Source organism: Culex quinquefasciatus, chromosome 2, assembly GCF_015732765.1.
Source record: "Culex quinquefasciatus strain JHB chromosome 2, VPISU_Cqui_1.0_pri_paternal, whole genome shotgun sequence".
NCBI lineage: Eukaryota > Metazoa > Arthropoda > Insecta > Diptera > Culicidae > Culex > Culex quinquefasciatus.
Window position 1 is genome coordinate 203,446,675 of NC_051862.1, and position 16,943 is coordinate 203,463,617.

Consider the following 16,943-nt stretch of genomic DNA (forward strand, 5'->3'; position numbering starts at 1 on the left):
ATCCGGTTTTATTTTAATAATACTTATTTTTCAATCTTGTTATTTTTCAGAATCTTTAAGAACTTCAAGCACAGGCCGTTCATCAATGACAAATGCATTCGATGTGGTGAAGAATATCACTAAGAACAACATGGAATCATCAGGTGAGTAGATTTGGCTGTTGCATATGGATCATTTCCGTTTTTTCACAAACTGCAACTGCTGCACTAAAAATGGTATGAAAATACCAAATTTTGGTATTACTTGTGCAAATACCAGCGACCAAAATGTGCTCTTGGTTGCCCAGTAATAGATGGTAAAATACCATGAAATCATACCAAAATCATGTTTGTGGTAGACCACAGGAATACCAAAATCTGATTTTCCAAGGGCGCGGGAATACCTAAAAACAAAACCATGGCAATACCAAGTTTTGGTATTCAAGCAATGTTCAAAAATCCAGAAGACCTCAACTTGGTATTGAAATGATTTTATTTTGTGGTATTATTTTACCTTTGGAATAACATGTTTTGGTATTGTTGTGCCCTTTCACATACAAGACTTTGGTATGATTTCATGGTATTTTACCATCTATTACTGGGCAACCAAGGGCACATTTTGGTCGCTGTTATTAGCCCAAGTAATACCAAAATTTGGTATTCCCGTGTTATTCACCCCTGCTCGGGATTATACCAAATCAAGTATTCCGAGAAAAACGCGTTTTAGTGTTTGTCACAAAATCTGCGTCAAGGCAATTTCCCATAAGAGTGGCATATTAGCCGTTTGGTTTTTCGCATCGGCAGCCAAGTCCAAACACTATTTCAGCAAAATTCAAGTTCCAGAAGATGCGTTGGAACATCCTCAATCACCTGGTGCTAATATCTCGTTTTTGTCAAAAGTGGATATTAGCCGTTTTTTCAATGGTGGGCAGTAAGTCATTTATTAAAAAAAAACATTGTTTTTAACGCATTAAAAAATCATGACTTCAAGCAAAGTTTTAAATTTATTAGCTGCTCACATCACAGATACATTGAAAAGTAAATGTAAATGAAATATTTACTTTAGGTAGAGTGTCCAATTTCCCGTCCCGGGAAAAAAAATCCCGGGTATTCCCGGGATTTCCCAAAAAAAATATTTCCCGTTTCCCGGGAAATTTGTAAATTTCCCGGGAATTCCCGGAATACAAGCAAAAGTTTACATTGTCTCAGCTGTTAGGCACAAATGTTTTGAAAAAAAAATAAATGAGGGAACCTAATTTGATTTAAATCATTTCAATCTACTGTTCACATTGAATTGGCTTGTCTGCAATTTTCATGTCAAAGTTTAATTCAGATAAAATTTATTTCAGAATCAATAAAATAGAAGAGAAAGATAGATAGATCTGGCATATTTGCAAATTGAATTTATATATTTTTCAAAGAGGATTGTGCCAATCAAAATTTGTTTAATAGTATTTGAGAAATAACATTTAAAAGTTTAAAAATTATGAAGCACTGGAGCTTCCAAGGGCGTTATGTAAAAAAAACAGATATCGTTTGATTAAAACCATTTTTTGCACTTTCATATTTTAACCTAAGGCTGAATACATGTAACAAAAACCATATGGTACATAAAACCAAAAAAAATCTAACAAACAGCTTCGTATATTATAAAAGGTGCTCTATTTCTCCACAAGGTGGAACCTGTAAGGCTTGTTCTTGAATAAGTAGTTTTCCATTGAAAACATAATTTTCCTATCTTTTAACTTCATGTGCCAATGTTATATATTCTTATATTCATATTCTCTCGAACTGGTCAATGAGACACATTTTAAAGCAATTTTATGGTTGTGGAGCATGAATTTCCAATGACCAAACACCTGGATTATAAAAACAATACTTCTCAACAAAATATCTAACGACCATTTCTTGATTTGTTTTGATTTGAAAAACAGCAAATAAAATCAGAAATTTATTTATTTTCTTATATTTGTATGATTTTTTACCAGCAGCCAACCCATTGATTGTTCCTCACACTCATTTTGACCATTAAAGTTGAGGTTCTGTACAATTTTGCGGCAAATTAAAATTCAGAAACAGGATCCGGATTTCCCGGGAAATTCATTGAAAATTTCCCGTTTCCCGGGAAATTTGTTATCCCGGGAAATTTGACGCTCTAACTTATGCTTAACAATATTCGATGTCTATTCGAATAAGTTGAATTTAATTATTTTTGAAAACAGATTAATTTGAAAAAAAAATGATTTGTGTGAAACAAAAAGTAACCAGATAATTTTAAATTAAGTTTCATGTAAAACAAGCACATAATCTGCAAAAATGCTTTTTTATGGTATGTTAGAAAACTTTAAAGAAACGATTGTTTTTCCATGTGGCCAGTGATTTTTACAAATATGTAAAAATAAATAAATTTATTGCCGTCAAATTCAGTATGGGACAAACTAAATAAAATTCACCAAAAGAGAAAATTGAAATACATTGGGAGAAAAGAAAAATACATTGGGATCATATATGAGTGAAATTTCAATCAATTAAAAAATATATTTAGCCAAAAAAATATAAAAAATGGTTATCTGAAAAGTTTTACATTGGTATTTGAAATATTCTTATGAAAACAAAAACATTTGCTAACATTATAATTGAATGCCAACCTAAATCATTCACTTACGTGTCGTGCCAACAGGGACAGCGCAATCGTCACGGCGACCAGCAGCGCGGACAGCGTGTACCTGAGTGGAAATCTGCGTGGTCAAAATAAAAAAGTAAAAAGAAACGAGGTGTTAATTGGAAAACAAAAGCTAAGCAAGCAAGCAACATTGAACAAACAAACACAGGCACGTGGGACGTGGGTCAAAGCAAGGAGGGTTGTGGGTGGATGTCTAAAGGTGTGTGTGCTTCGTGTCGGGAGTTGTAAAATGGGATCATCAACCCTTGGCTCTGGGGGAGGGTGTAGAGGGGCCTCAGGACAAAACGGTGCCCCAGCCCCGTTTCGCAAGAACGCCCTCGCGCTTAATTACGGAGGTTGGGCCCCTCCGTTGTCCCCCCGAGTCCCTTCTCATACTCCCCCGAGGCCACTTCGGAATCGGTCCCAGGAGTGACGTGCCACACGCCAAAATTGTGCGAATATTTTTTTAGGACATGTGACGGAGGACGACGGAGTTGTTTTCTTGGGAATTATGCTGGGTATTTACACATTCAAAATCCCGAAATCCTCGTTCCGGAATGCTTCGTCTAGGTGGAAAACGTTGATGTAGCAATGAATGGCTAGACGGTGACGGTGACGACGACGTTCCAAAGGTTGTGGGAGGGCGCAGCAGAAAAGGGGATGGAAAAAGAAGGAGAAGGTGTTATTGTTAGCGTTTTGTTGTCGTTGCCATTAGGAGGGTATGGCAATTGTGGGACGGAAATGCACGTTCACACCACCCAGGTTAAATGGAATTATTTTGACAGAGTTCAGGCGAAAAATTTGACTAATTGAGTTGGTTTTCTGGAGAATCGAGCGAGTTTATAATGGTTTCAGAGTAATTGCGTAGGTTTATTGTAAATAGCGAATTCGTTGAATTTTATTACGGTTGTTGTTTAAAAGCTTGTTCAAAAATTAAGCTTAATTTGATAAAAAAAATTGTGTTAGAACTTGTCTTAAAGCTACGAATTTGACTATCCTTTTCTGTTTCATTTCTGTTAGGATTTTTCTGTGTTTAGGAGAATGATTCGTGCATCTTTTGTTTACCTTGTTTTTTTCTCCTTTTTTATGAAAATTTCAATCCTTTTTTAATTATTTTAAGCAATAAAAATGCACAAATTGCTAGTTTTGGTGCCTTATTAGAATAAAAATATCTAAGAATTCTTTTAAAAATATTGCTGTTTGTGCAACGGAGATACTTTTCAAAAGAGGGTATTGCTCGCGTTGTCCCGTCACGAAATTTAGTAAATCAGTTCTTCACACAAAATTCAACTCTAATTTACGATTTTGAATGCTGGTTTTATTCAAATTCTTCCAAACTCAATTGAAGGGCTCTTTATGACTTGGACTTTTTAACAGTTTGCCAATTTGCCTGCTTTTTGTTTTGTTTTTGCCTGGATTTGTTTGTACAAACGAGTTTGGCAAACTGTCAAGCACAAAAAAGTGCCAGTTTGTTTGTTTGTTAGCGGTAGTGTAATAGCTCCTTTATCTTTACTGGCAGTGCTTTTTTTACCGTTATTGTCTTCAATAGTCAAGACACAACACCCGAAAATAGTGATGCAAGAAGCAAATCATGAAACATGCAAGTTTTTGGTTGACCTTGACTAAATCTTGAATCCTGAACTGCCCGTTGATTTTACCGATTCGCAAAGGAATCGAGATATTCAAGATGGCGTCCAATATGGCAACCCACTTGTAAAATTTTACTAATTTAGGGTTGCTGAATTCAAATGTGACCCCTAGAATATTCCAAAGTGTTCAGGGAATGTGCAATCCATGATGGTGGTCAATATGGCGAAGCTAGAATATTAGAAGTTTTTGTACAGAAATGTTACAAGAAATCAACAAGTCAAATTCAACTAATTTTGGGTAGCTGACTCAGCTCTGGTACTCAAGTATTTTAAAGGCATCTTGGATTGCACATCACCAGAGTTTTTTGGAATATTTTAGGGCTCATATTCGAGTTTTCTGTGAATTTACTATGGGGAAATTTCATTTTTACCTCTTCAGTTTTCCAAAATCTTATTAAATTCATCCATTTACGAGATTTCTTCTGGTTTGATCAGATCTGATTTTTTAGGAGTTTAGGTTATTTTCTCAAGGTAGAATAAAAAAAAGATATTTTTTGAATTTGTTTCGTTTCGTGCCGTTTGTTAGCTTTGTTCCGTTTATTTCCTTTGCAGAAATCATTTTGCAAGCAAACATTTTTATAATTTGTCAAGCATTTCTAGAGTTAGTATTTCCCTCAACTTCTACAAGAGCTGAACCTTAACAATTTTAAATCATTCCTTTGTGGACCACCAATCAGTGAGGTACTCCTCGATATTAGCTCCTGAAAAGTGCTAAAAAGTGCTAAAATGCCTCACGGCAAGAAAAAGAGGCGGTCCTACCCAGCAGGATCGGCAGATTTGAAGAAGCTCAAGAATGCCGAAGCGCTACCTGCAAAGACAGGCAGTTTGAGCAAGGACGCTCAAAATTCGTCTGGAACCCAGTTCGCTACCCTCCCTGTAGACGTGAGCGAGAAGGAAAAAATTGAACGACGGGAAAAGTTGCCACCCATTTTTGTGAAAACATCGCCATCGGATTCGGTGCGAAAGTGGCTGACCGAGTTTATCAAATCTGGTGCTTTACGAGCTTCCATTCGCTTGTGTGCTGATGGACTCAAAATTCTGCTACCTACCAGAAAGGATTACAACTACGTTCGGGGTTTCCTGAACAACACAAAGATCGAATACTACAGCCATGACGATCCAGGTAAACGGCCCATGAAACAGGTCCTCCGAGGCCTGTACGACATGGATGTGAATGTGCTGAAAGTTGAACGTGATCGAAGTCTTCAAGATGACGAGACACAACAAGGACATCAAGTATCGTGATCAACTGTACCTGGTTCATCTCGAGAAAGGATCGACAACGTCGTCTGAGCTGAAAGCAGTTCGGGTAATTTTCAACATCATTTTGTCTTAGGAACGTTATCGTCCAGTGCACCGTGACGTGACACAGTGTTCGAACTGTTTGCAGTTTGGACATGGTGGAAGGAACTGTTTCATCAAGAGTCGTTGTGCTGCAGCCTGCGGAGGTGAGCTCAAGCTTGCAACACAATCAACGAGAACATCGAAGCCAAATGCTTCAATTGCGGTGGCAACCATTCGACCAAGAATCGAAGCTGCCCAAAACGAGCTGAGTTTGTAAAAATTCGGCAGCAAGCGACGACGAGGCACCAGTCAAATCGTCACAAAACACCACCAGCATTCACGGATTCCTGCTTTGGCGTCACCAGGAGCGGGATCTGCTCGAGTTGTTCCAAATCTGCAACCATTGCCGTTGAATCAGTGGCAAAGAGTTGCAGAGAATACAACACCTCCAGGCTTCAGTCAGCAACCGAGGGAAAACCAACCAGCATCACCGGGAGAAGTCAGCAGTGACCTGTTTTCACCACAAGAACTTCTGAACATTTTCATCGAAATGACAACAACACTGCGTGGGTGCAAAACCCGCCAGAAACAAGTAAAAACGCTTGGAGCATTCATCTTAAAATACAGTTCGTAGTTTACTCCGTCTAATGATTTTGAATATTTCAAAAAAAATTATTATTTTTTAGTTTTAAGTTAGAATTAGTTGTTAAAGTGATTTTTTTCTTTTTTTACTCAAATGTATTTGATTCAATGCAAAAATGTAAAACAATTTGAAGTAAATTAAATAAATGTGATTAGTTCATAATAAAACGAAAAATACAACAAAGATGAAGAGCATTAAGCCATACTGTTTTTGTACGACTTGTACAAAAATCCGGGTACAAAATCATTCAAAATATAGGTAAAATAATATTATAGAGTTTTTTCTAATGAATGTAAAATTTAACACACCTCCATTAAAACCTAGTCTCATAATCTATTTGAAGGAGATACGAGGTATTACAATTCTCTTCAACATTCAACGCACGACAAAAACTGGTGAACAAAACTTTTCAATAAACGCTCAGAACAAAACTGTCACGAACAGCCCCGAAGCTGTCACAGCTCTTTATCGTCATTTTCCAGACTGCAACTGGTGGAGGTAAGCTCTTTCGCGTAGGTGAAATAATTTCCGTCCATCCGCGCTCATGTCGCGTAAATCATTCCCACACTCGACGCTAATCAAAATGGCCAATTTAGCTGCAGCTAGTCGGAGAGTAATTGACAGTGATTAGTTTTACCACGGGGAATACACAAATTTATGCAGCATCGAAAAAGCACTCAAAAATCGATTTTGGACCAACTTAGTACATAAATCATGATGCTCTGTAGTACCTACCGGTGATAATGACCATTAATGCGATTTTGCTCAGATGGGACAGCTGCGTGATGATGGACACGGCAATCAGGATGAGCACGGCAAAGTTGCTAAAGTACGACGGGAACAGACAGATGGTCGCCGGATGCATCTCGGTGGACAGCAGGGACGCGTTGGTCACGTTCAGGTGCAGCGCAGTCCTGCCGGAGGAGGCCAACTGTGCGGGGGGAGGCAAAGGACGTTGATTAGGTTGGATATATAGTTACTACAGTAGGTTGTTGTGTGAAATTGACTGCTGATGGGTAAAATTGTTGCTCTGAATGAGTTACGAGCAGTAATTCAGCAAAGTGCTACCAGATTTGACCATCATGCAACACCGTAAACCGGCCACAGGATAAAACGGAATTCAAAACGATAATCTGGCACACGTGTGCAAGAGCGAGCTAAATCGAGCATTAAAACACTACACAACTCTCAGACCCGAAGGACAAGGACTTCATTTATCCCCATCTGGGCGGCATGCACGTATCGCACACTTACCATATCACTGGCGTTTGATATTCCGATGAGCAGGACGATTATGATGGCCGTCGACTTGCGGAGTCCGAGGCAGTCGTTGAAACGTTTGCTGTTTAACGTGATGAACGCCGGCAGACTCTGAAAGTGGGACCGGAAAGGAAGCAACAGTTGACGTTACGATTTCTCTGGGAAAACTTAAAATTGATTATTTATTTTTTCAATCTCTTAAACCTTAAAAAATGTCATTACATATATTTAATACTTTTAACTTGAGAGTCTCTTTAACTTTGACGAGTATTAAAGGTTTTATGAAGAATATTTCAGTTTAGTCACACGTGCAAAGGGGCTCCCAAATGGGATTTACTGTACATCTTTTGGTCAAGCTGTTGCAGCATTTGGAACTGACAGTGCCAGTCATGCTCGAAAAGATGTGTGCTCCCCAGCAGCATTTGACTTGCAATTTAGTGAAACCATTTCAAAGACCCGAGCTGGAGGATTCCGAATGTCGACTCGCACCAACTGGAGACGAATTAAATTTTAATACCGTTCCCCATTCATAATGCATCCGGGCAAGTGTTTTCCCTCGCACACACGGCATGAGATATTCATGGAAGAAGCAGTAGCTTGACTGACTGTGTCTGTACTTCAAGTGCACTTTCACTGCGATCCACCTCTTCCTTGCGGGTGTTGGTTTAGACGGAGCTTTAGCCGCACACACACACACACACAGTGTGTGATGAGGGTGGTTGCAACTTTTTGTCTGCAAAAGTGTCACATCCGTTGCAGACTGATGTTTCCTTCCCGGGATCCGTAATCCCTTTTTCCAAATGACACGAAACGAAATGTTCTTATGGGAAATTCATGATTCGGGTCTTTCATCCCGATGTTTAAACAGCATCCAAAGCAAGATTTCAACTCAACTTTCCGTTCACATTCCCGAGCAGTGCACTGATAGGATGGACGAAGATGCAAGCGATGAAAACCATCAGAAACTTGAATTTGCATTTGGAAAACAAGTCTGTAACTGTGTGGGAAATGAGGTTATGAGATCTCGGACAGATGGACGACGAGAGTTTTGCATCGTCGTCGTCGTCGTCCCTCAGGGGGGGGGGGGGGGGGTGAGGACCGAGAGCTAATGAAGATTATTCCCAGCTGAATGAATCTTGAGTAACTGGAGGCAACATGAGAAATGAAAGTAGAAGAGAAGAAACCAAATGCTTGCTATAAATAGCTTCGTTATCTGATAACAGTATTTGAGCAAAGTTGGTGATCAATTTTCTTGGAGTGGGGGAGGGCTATCAATCCCTTGGCAATTTATGCAGAAGTTGTAATTTGATGGAGACGCTGGGTCATCAGATTTATTTGAGGATATTGTGTGCCTCCATGAAATCTGGTTATTAAATCTTGATTGAACCCAAATAAAAATTATATCTGATTCACAGATTTGTTTCCTGTTAAAAGAAATGAACCTCCTTCATTGCTCGAAAAGAAAAAGCATAAACACCAGCAACTGGACTATAGCAGGATGATATCATAAGCACCAATAAAGATCAGATTGTGTAGGACGCACTCATCGTGTGTTGTTTACCGGTCGATAAATGTCAATGTAAACACCAATTTTCTTTTAATCTATAGAGTGGACTTCGTATCGTTTCTAAGTGGATTTCAGTACGGTTCACTTTCATCGGATTAAGGGCCAGGGGGCCAGAATGGTCTGCCTAAGAAAAATGCGCCAAAAACCATAGAAAACAATAAAAAATATATGAATCCAGTGTAGTAGGCTTATGCTTTGGGATGTTTCCATCAATGTTGTTTACTTGGTTGATGAAAATATTTAGCTTAAAATTATTTTTGAAGCAACTAAAATTGGGGTTTTCGGCTACTATTCCAGGGTGTGGGGCAGAATGGACCACCTTAGAAAACAGGCAATTTTTCTAATACAACGTTGAAAGGAGATAAGAAATTACTTAAGGGACCTTTCTTAAAATAGTTTCTATGAAGTTATTAGACCACTTTTATAAAAATAGTCACATACCAAAACAAACATTTTTGAAAATAGCGTAGTACGTTGTAATAAAACACTATTTTTACAAATAAGCATCAAAACAAGTATAAAATCACTAATGTTGCATTAAACGTGATTTGTGATGCTACCAGGAGTGAAATAATCCATTAACACTGGAACGCCCAATGCATGTCCAACTTACACGGACGCCCAAGCCTCCCAAAAAAGTTGGAACGGTAACTTCAACACGCCCGTTCTCGGGTATAACTCAACCAATCGGGACGATTCTTGTTCCCAATGATTTGTAAGAATGTCTTGATGATCCTAAAATTTTGCAGAACTTGATTTGATCAAATCTGTAATTTCTGCGACCGAAAACATCGTTCCAACTTTTTTTAAACGACTGCCTCCGCGGAATTTTCGGCGATTTTTTTTACACGCGAAAAAAAAAGTTGGAACGATGTTTTTGATCGCAAAAAATACAGATTTGATCAAATTAAGTTCTGCAAAGGTTCTAGACATCCTAACAAATCACTGGATAGAAGAATCATCTTGATTGGTTGAGTTATACCCGAGAACCATTGAGTTGAAGTTACCGTTCCAACTTTTTTGGAGCCTTGGGCGTTGGAATGTTAAGCTAAAAAAGCTTTTGATTGTTTTTAAAAGGCAGGAAAAGGGTGATCCATTCTGCCCCCAAGTGGATTTTAATTTTAAACACACAGAAAAAATATGTAAATTTACACAGCACGTAAATACTGTTTCATATGTAAACTCACTCAATGTAATGTTGAAATATGATGTAAAGAGTAAAAAGTCATGGAAATTACTCTAATGTAAATCTAAATCTAATGTAAATCATGAATCTAATGGAAACGTTGAGCATGGAAACTTAAATCTGATGAATTTCTACCCGTGTTCGGCTTCCTGTAAATTCCTATTCAATGTAAATCATATATCCAATGTATTTCTGCCAAACGTTGACTTCAAGTAATATTTGGTTCTCTTTCTATCGCTCTCATACTTCGCTGGTCCACTGTCTGAGCCTCGCCCTGAACAAGTTGATGCTTTAGCCGCTCGTTTATAAAATGCGAAGATGGCTCAGTCGGCAGCGGGTAGCAGCAGTAACACCGAACATTCTACCCGTCGTCCGTTCGATTCCAGTCCAGCGTTATTCCACTTGGCCGTCGACGAGAAAGCGTCCCCTACCTGTGAAATAACTTTTTAAAATCCGAATTTCCTTTTGCTGCCCGCTTCACTCATTTTAAAATAGAACATAGGCCACACCCTTTTCCTACTGCAATCCAAGTCGAGCTTCTCATTCCCATTGGCCAATCAGAATTAGTTGATTTGAACTAATGTAAATTCCAAAACTAATGTAAATTTTCAAAACTAATTTAAATTTCCAATGAATATAATGTAAATTTCCAATGAACCTAATGTAAATATACATCATTTATCATGATACCTTTTGGTACATGATAAACAATGTAAATTTACAGAAATATTTTTTTCTGTGCACTTCCACCACCAAGCCTCTAAATGATTTGAAGGTTCCGTTGTCCCATTCTGTCCCCCCTGCCCCTATAGAGATTGTTAAAAAAATAGCTAAGCTATCGATGCTGGCGTGTTATTTTGAACGATGTTGCTGGGATTACATCGATGCTAAATGAAGTCAATCATGAACACAACTTTCTGCTAATTGTCTCATTTGGTCGAACATTGTTTTTGGATATTTCGGCTATTCGGCCTCTGGAACATGTAAACTGAGCAGTATTGACGATTTATAGACGAGATTTGACTTTGTTTTGGGTGCAACCGGAACTGTCATAAATTGCTCGATATTTTTCTAAGAGTTCGACTCCAAACTATGTAATGAAAACAAAATTTCAATTATTCGAAGAGAAGCCTTTGTTATATACGGAGAACCTGATTAACGAAACTTCAATTCATATATTAATCGATTTTCAATATTTGACTTCTCCAAAATTTTCGAACTAACGGACTGTAACAAAAACAAAAATGACTTTTTGGCATTCTGGGGTTTGTTCCGGTGGGCATACTGAGCTTAAATCCCAAATATGTGCTTGATTGGACGTAGCAGGAGCTACCATTTTGCATTTAAACTTTGAATGGGTAAAAAAAATGTTTTCAGAGGTGTAAATTTTTGAGGCACTTTGGCCACTGAAGCGTTTATTTTCAACATCGCCGTACCCCCCCCCCCCCTACCTTATAGATTCCACGTGGTTTATCGATGGTCCCTTTTTTAAATTCAATGAATTTTTCATTTTTGTAAGTTTTGATATTTATTTGTCAACAAATTTCACTTTTGTGAGTAACTGTGCTGTGCTTAATTCTTTCTGTTAATTGTTATTTGATTAATTTGTTCAGTATTTTTTTAAGTCATTTTGAAAAATACAATTATTGTATCGAAAACAAAGCCCCTTTAAATTATTTTTAATTTCTTTTAAGACACTATAACAGGCCTGCCCAACATTTTTGGCTCAATTTTCACATTTTTGGGATCAGTTCTCAGATGACCAGTGAACATAAATTTGAAAAGTTATGTTCACTGGTCATCTGTGAATCGATTCCTGAAAATAAACCATGAAAAAAAAATGAAAAATTGTAGTTTTGACGATCAATTTTTTTTAAATTGAACCAAAATGGTTGGGCAGGCCTGCACTACAGTTTTAAACCCTTTCTAAAGCCTCCGAACATTTTCTTGTTCTATTTTTTGTTGTTCCAGCGAATTTTTCGTATCTAATTTTAAATTTTAAATGCATGAAATTTTTCTCCGTGGCACTTTCAAAGCTGCTCTTTAAATTCTGTGGCAATGTCTGATAAAATCTATAGGCAATCAGCCTTAATCGACTCGGAGCGATTCAACGCCACTTTCTATGCCTTCCGGAGACAGCATCCATATTCCATCTATATTTTTTTTATCAGCCAACCGTTATAAACCCGTCTGCTTTGGCTCAAGTCCGTACTATGTACCAAGAATGATGATGATTTTCCATTTCCCCGTCCGTGCCCCACTGTAGGTCATATTGGCAGAAAGAGATAGAGAGGGATTTTTTTTATTTCATTTTATAATGATTTATGCTCCATTCAAATCAACGGGAAAAAGGCAGCACAAAAAATAAAGTGAAATGCTGAATAGGATGAGAGCTAAGCTGGATGAGTCTGCGGGAAAAATGGCGAGAAATCATGTTCCGAGCGTTGTTGTGTTATATCTGTCTGTCAACCTGTCCGGCATTCTATTCGAGAGCGTTTTTTCTTTTATTACTATTCTCCTCCATTGCTGAAGCAGTGAAAAATTACCAGCTGAGAGTGTCATTTTCCAGCTGGTTTTCCACCGTCACACAGCAGTGATAAGACGCAATGAAGTGACCGTGGTTTGTGAAATATACCACGTGGCCTCGGCACCAGGTGAAATAAGCTCGTTTTTCAATTTGCAATTAAAGCTGTCACACTTACCCCGGGGAAATTCTCCGCCACCGAGATGAAAACAAGAATGGCAATAATTATCAGCGGCGGTATTACGATCTCAAAGTGCAACGCGGTGCTGTGGAGAGAGAGAAAAAAAGAGGGAAGAAAACGCTGTCAGTATGCTTGCAGACAATAGATAACGACAAATGGCCAAAGAAATAAATAACGACACCCACGGGGGGTCGGAGGCAACCTCCCGGGGGTCAGTTTGCACTTTAGCTATTCTCTTAGAAAACTGTAGATGATAAACATGATTTTTATGAACGCGTGAACTATGAATTTAAATGTTCGATTAAAAACTTTTTAATTTAATTATTTCTGGCATCTTTAGCCTTTTTAGTTATTTGTAACCCAACAAACTAATTAAAGTATATTTTTTTATATTTTTAAAACTTACAGAGTCATTCTTAGACATGTCGGACAACGCATATTTTTTGTAATTTTTGACTTGGGTGAAGCTTTGTGTGCACTTTTTATTATAACTTAAGAAATTATTTTGTATCATTAGTTCGTCCATTCAACATTTTATATGATGTATCTCGAAAACGAATTTTCTGAACGATTTGGTGTCTTCAGCAAAGCATTAGGTAATGCCAGACTTACCTTTTGACGGGTGCGACAACGGTTTGCTATGATACCGGTTTTTCTATGCGCACCATTTCTCGTCACGAAAAAAAACCCGACACAGCTCGGTAGCTTGATCGGTGCACCGAAACCGAAGTTTGGTGTGACGGCGGTGTGAATCGGGTACACAAAACTGACATGGTTTCTGCGCCTACCACACGGGAGAAGTTTAGAACTCCTGATGCCTAACAAGCCAGCTAAAGCCATCAGTTCTTAATGGTGTGGTTGTCAAAGGCACTACATTAGTATTTTAAAGGTTCTTGGTTCGAATCTCGATTATTTTTTTAAATGTTTTTTAGGTATTTGTTCAGAATAATTTTTTAGGAATAGAATTTCGTAGTGTCATGAAATATAAACTAGTGCATATAATCCTAAAATAGGCATTTTCATTTACATGTCTGCATAATACGGAACGTTTTCTCTATTCCACTACAAAAATCCATTCAATTTTTTAACCCTTTGACTAGAGCGTCGCAGGCTCGAAGAAGTTTTTTTTTTAAATGTATATATAATCACTAATTTTGATAATAAAAATTGAAAAAAAACCTCAAAGATATTTAAGTCAGGATTGAACCAGGAACCTCGTGATTAAAAGACGGAGTTAACAACCTGGCCTGGCGGAATGTGAATGATGGCTGACAAACCTCAATCAAAACAATGTCGCCTCCGGTTTACTTAGATCAACCATTCTGTTGAGTTGCATCTTGGTATACAGTTGGGTGCACCGGTGGTGTACCAAGGTGCTTTCGGTACAGTTGCTATGGTGTGACAATAAACAGCTCGGTTTGGGTTCTAGAGTGACACGAAAACCGCACCACGGCGCACCAGATCTTGGTGTTCAGTGAAGTCTGGGTAATGCCTAAGACTTCTCAGAAAAAAAACAGCTTAACTCTTAAAATATTTACCCATTTTATTAAGTGGAGTTTTGGCAAAAAAAAGATTTGCTCAAAATATTTTTTTTTTTGTGTTTGAGATGGCATCTTTTGAGCTATGGCACAAGATGCTCAAATCTCATTTGGCAGTGTTGCCAACTTTTCAAAAAAAATCTTTAATTTTGAAAACATGGAAAATCGGAAAAATGTATTAACTTTACTTTTAAATGTAAAATCAAAGTACTTTATATTCATTTAGATGTGGTGTACATTTTCAGTTATATCCACAAACATATTTTTTTGTTGATAACGTGACTTTTTTACCTTTAGAAGTCATGCTCATCTTTGTACTTTACGCATACAAATTTGATTTTACAAATAGAATCATAAACATTTTTCAGCTTTCCGTCAGGTGTTTCAAAACTCATTATGTTTCGAAAAATTGGCAACACTGCGTAATGAATTTGAGCAACATTTGCCCTAGCTCAAAAATTGCATTTTTGTTATTTAATACCTAAAAAAACAAAATTTAAAAAAAAAAATTATTTTGCTCAATAAATTTTACTAATAAAGGATAACAGTTTTTAAGAGAGTAACTCTATATTGAAAATTCCTAATTAATATTTACCAACTTTGCCGAAAATCTAAGAACACCAAATTAGCTGCCAAAGTTGTATGAAAATCCGTATGTACGAACTAATGAAATAAAATGAAAGTTTCATTCAAATGAAAAAAAAAAATCAAAATTTAATTTTCTTAAACTTGAACTCCAATTTGACATAAAAATATGAATATAAGAAATAAAAAAAAACATAAATTCGATTCTCAGAAGTTTTTTTACAGACTCAGAAAATAGCTTTGGATATCGAAACTTTGAATAACCGTGATTTCACGAGTAATCATGTAAGGAATGGCTTATTTTAATATTCAAGCATGAGTATAATTGCCGAATCTCAACCAATTCAACCAATTGGCCAAAAACTTACAAACCAGTTTGTCGGTATTTTTTTCTGTGTACCCAAACGAATACCAACGTGGTTAAAATTTTACCTTTAAAGCCGCTGCAAATATTAAAAAAAAAAATTTAATGAAAATAGAAGTCATATCAACTGAAAATCATCTCAAATGCATTTTCTGCAATTATAACCATATTGAGCATGTTTGGGCTGGATAAAAAACATTTGAAATTTTTATGAAATTCCAGTGTACAGCACCGCAAACACTTTTTTTGAGAAAAATTAAATTTTCGTGAATACTTAGATTTTTGGAAACTAATGATTGCAAAACAACTGGACAGGTTATAATGAATAATAAATATCAAAAAATATTTGCAATGGCCTCATTTTGTTTAAACAAATCATTCTATTTAAACATGTATCTTAAAAGTATTTGTAACAAGATAAAAATATTTGATGAAATTTTTATATTTTCAGTTTGCTACATTTTATTATATTAAGAATCGCCCCAAATTTCAAAATTTCTGTAAATTTGGGAAGGTGTTTTAAAATTTAACAAATGGTATCTAAACACGAGGATTTTTTGCAATGGATTTTGTTGAATGTATTTTTTTTAAATAATTTTACACAATGTAGAATGTACAATGTACAAGGTCAAGTATCAAGTATGATTTAGTTACACAAAAAATAACTCATTCATCTATTTTTCCTTTTAGTTTGAACAGGAATTAATTTTAAAGTCTTTAGATTTTTTACGAATCTGATGAATCAAAATACTAGCAAAATGAAAAAGTTTAGTGATATATTTCTATACACTGATTTAACACGAACAATTTATCTAACTCCAGATCCTGCTCGGCAAATTAATCAGTCAAAAAAAAAACATGATAAACTCTTTAAAAAAAAGTCCGTTTAAAAAGTAAAGAACGGTTCACGATTCACAGAGAACATCCGCGCACAGAACCTCACCGTGGAAGAACTAGAATGGAGAAGACGAGCCCGATGAACTGCACGATGAGGCCACCCAGCAGCGGCACCGAACTCTGCGGCTGGCGGTACAGTCCGTAGGCCTGCTCGATGGTGTCGTCCTTGAAGCGGAGCAGCACGTTGATGTCCTTGTAGATCTCCCGGTGCCCATCGCGGCTGACCAGCTCCTTCCGCAGCCGCACCTTGTACTCCTCGGCGGAGTTGTCGTCCGACTTGGCGTCGTTCAGTCCGGCGTTGGACTCCTCGTCGGCTGGGGTCTAGAGCGATACAGGGGAAGTACAACACTTGGGCCGGGAATTCCCCACTCTTTTAGATATTACCTTGGGATCGTTGTCGGGGTCGTCCTGGGATACCTCGGATGGGCCATCCGGTTCTATGACGACGTCCTTCGGGTCGGCGGAACCGTTCATCCTGTGCTCGGCAGCGCAGAACTGAAAAGGGAAAGAAGAAAAAGAAGCGGGAATTTATTTCATAAGGAAGTAAGAAGGTTCGGAGCTGCTGACAAGGTGAGATGAGCAAGAGATGATACTGCTAAAACAATATAAAACCGCAGACCACGTG

At 37.4% G+C, this 16,943-nt stretch overlaps 1 protein-coding gene across 3 annotated transcripts in view; it reads right to left on the reverse strand.

Moving 5' to 3' along the window:
- The window catches only part of LOC6038890 (adenylate cyclase type 3), a 105,825-nt gene that overhangs the window by 6,112 nt on the left and 82,770 nt on the right, over window positions 1-16,943 (reverse strand). For all 3 annotated transcript variants that reach the window (XM_038252316.1, XM_038252315.1, XM_038252317.1), the window contains exons 11-17: window positions 16,703-16,813; window positions 16,365-16,639; window positions 12,932-13,019; window positions 7,471-7,587; window positions 6,952-7,147; window positions 3,167-3,239; window positions 2,644-2,716 (exon numbers count right to left, since the gene is read on the reverse strand). In XM_038252316.1, coding sequence (XP_038108244.1) covers window positions 2,644-2,716; window positions 3,167-3,239; window positions 6,952-7,147; window positions 7,471-7,587; window positions 12,932-13,019; window positions 16,365-16,639; window positions 16,703-16,813 — 933 coding nt within the window. The remainder of the gene's footprint in view (window positions 1-2,643; window positions 2,717-3,166; window positions 3,240-6,951; window positions 7,148-7,470; window positions 7,588-12,931; window positions 13,020-16,364; window positions 16,640-16,702; window positions 16,814-16,943) is intronic.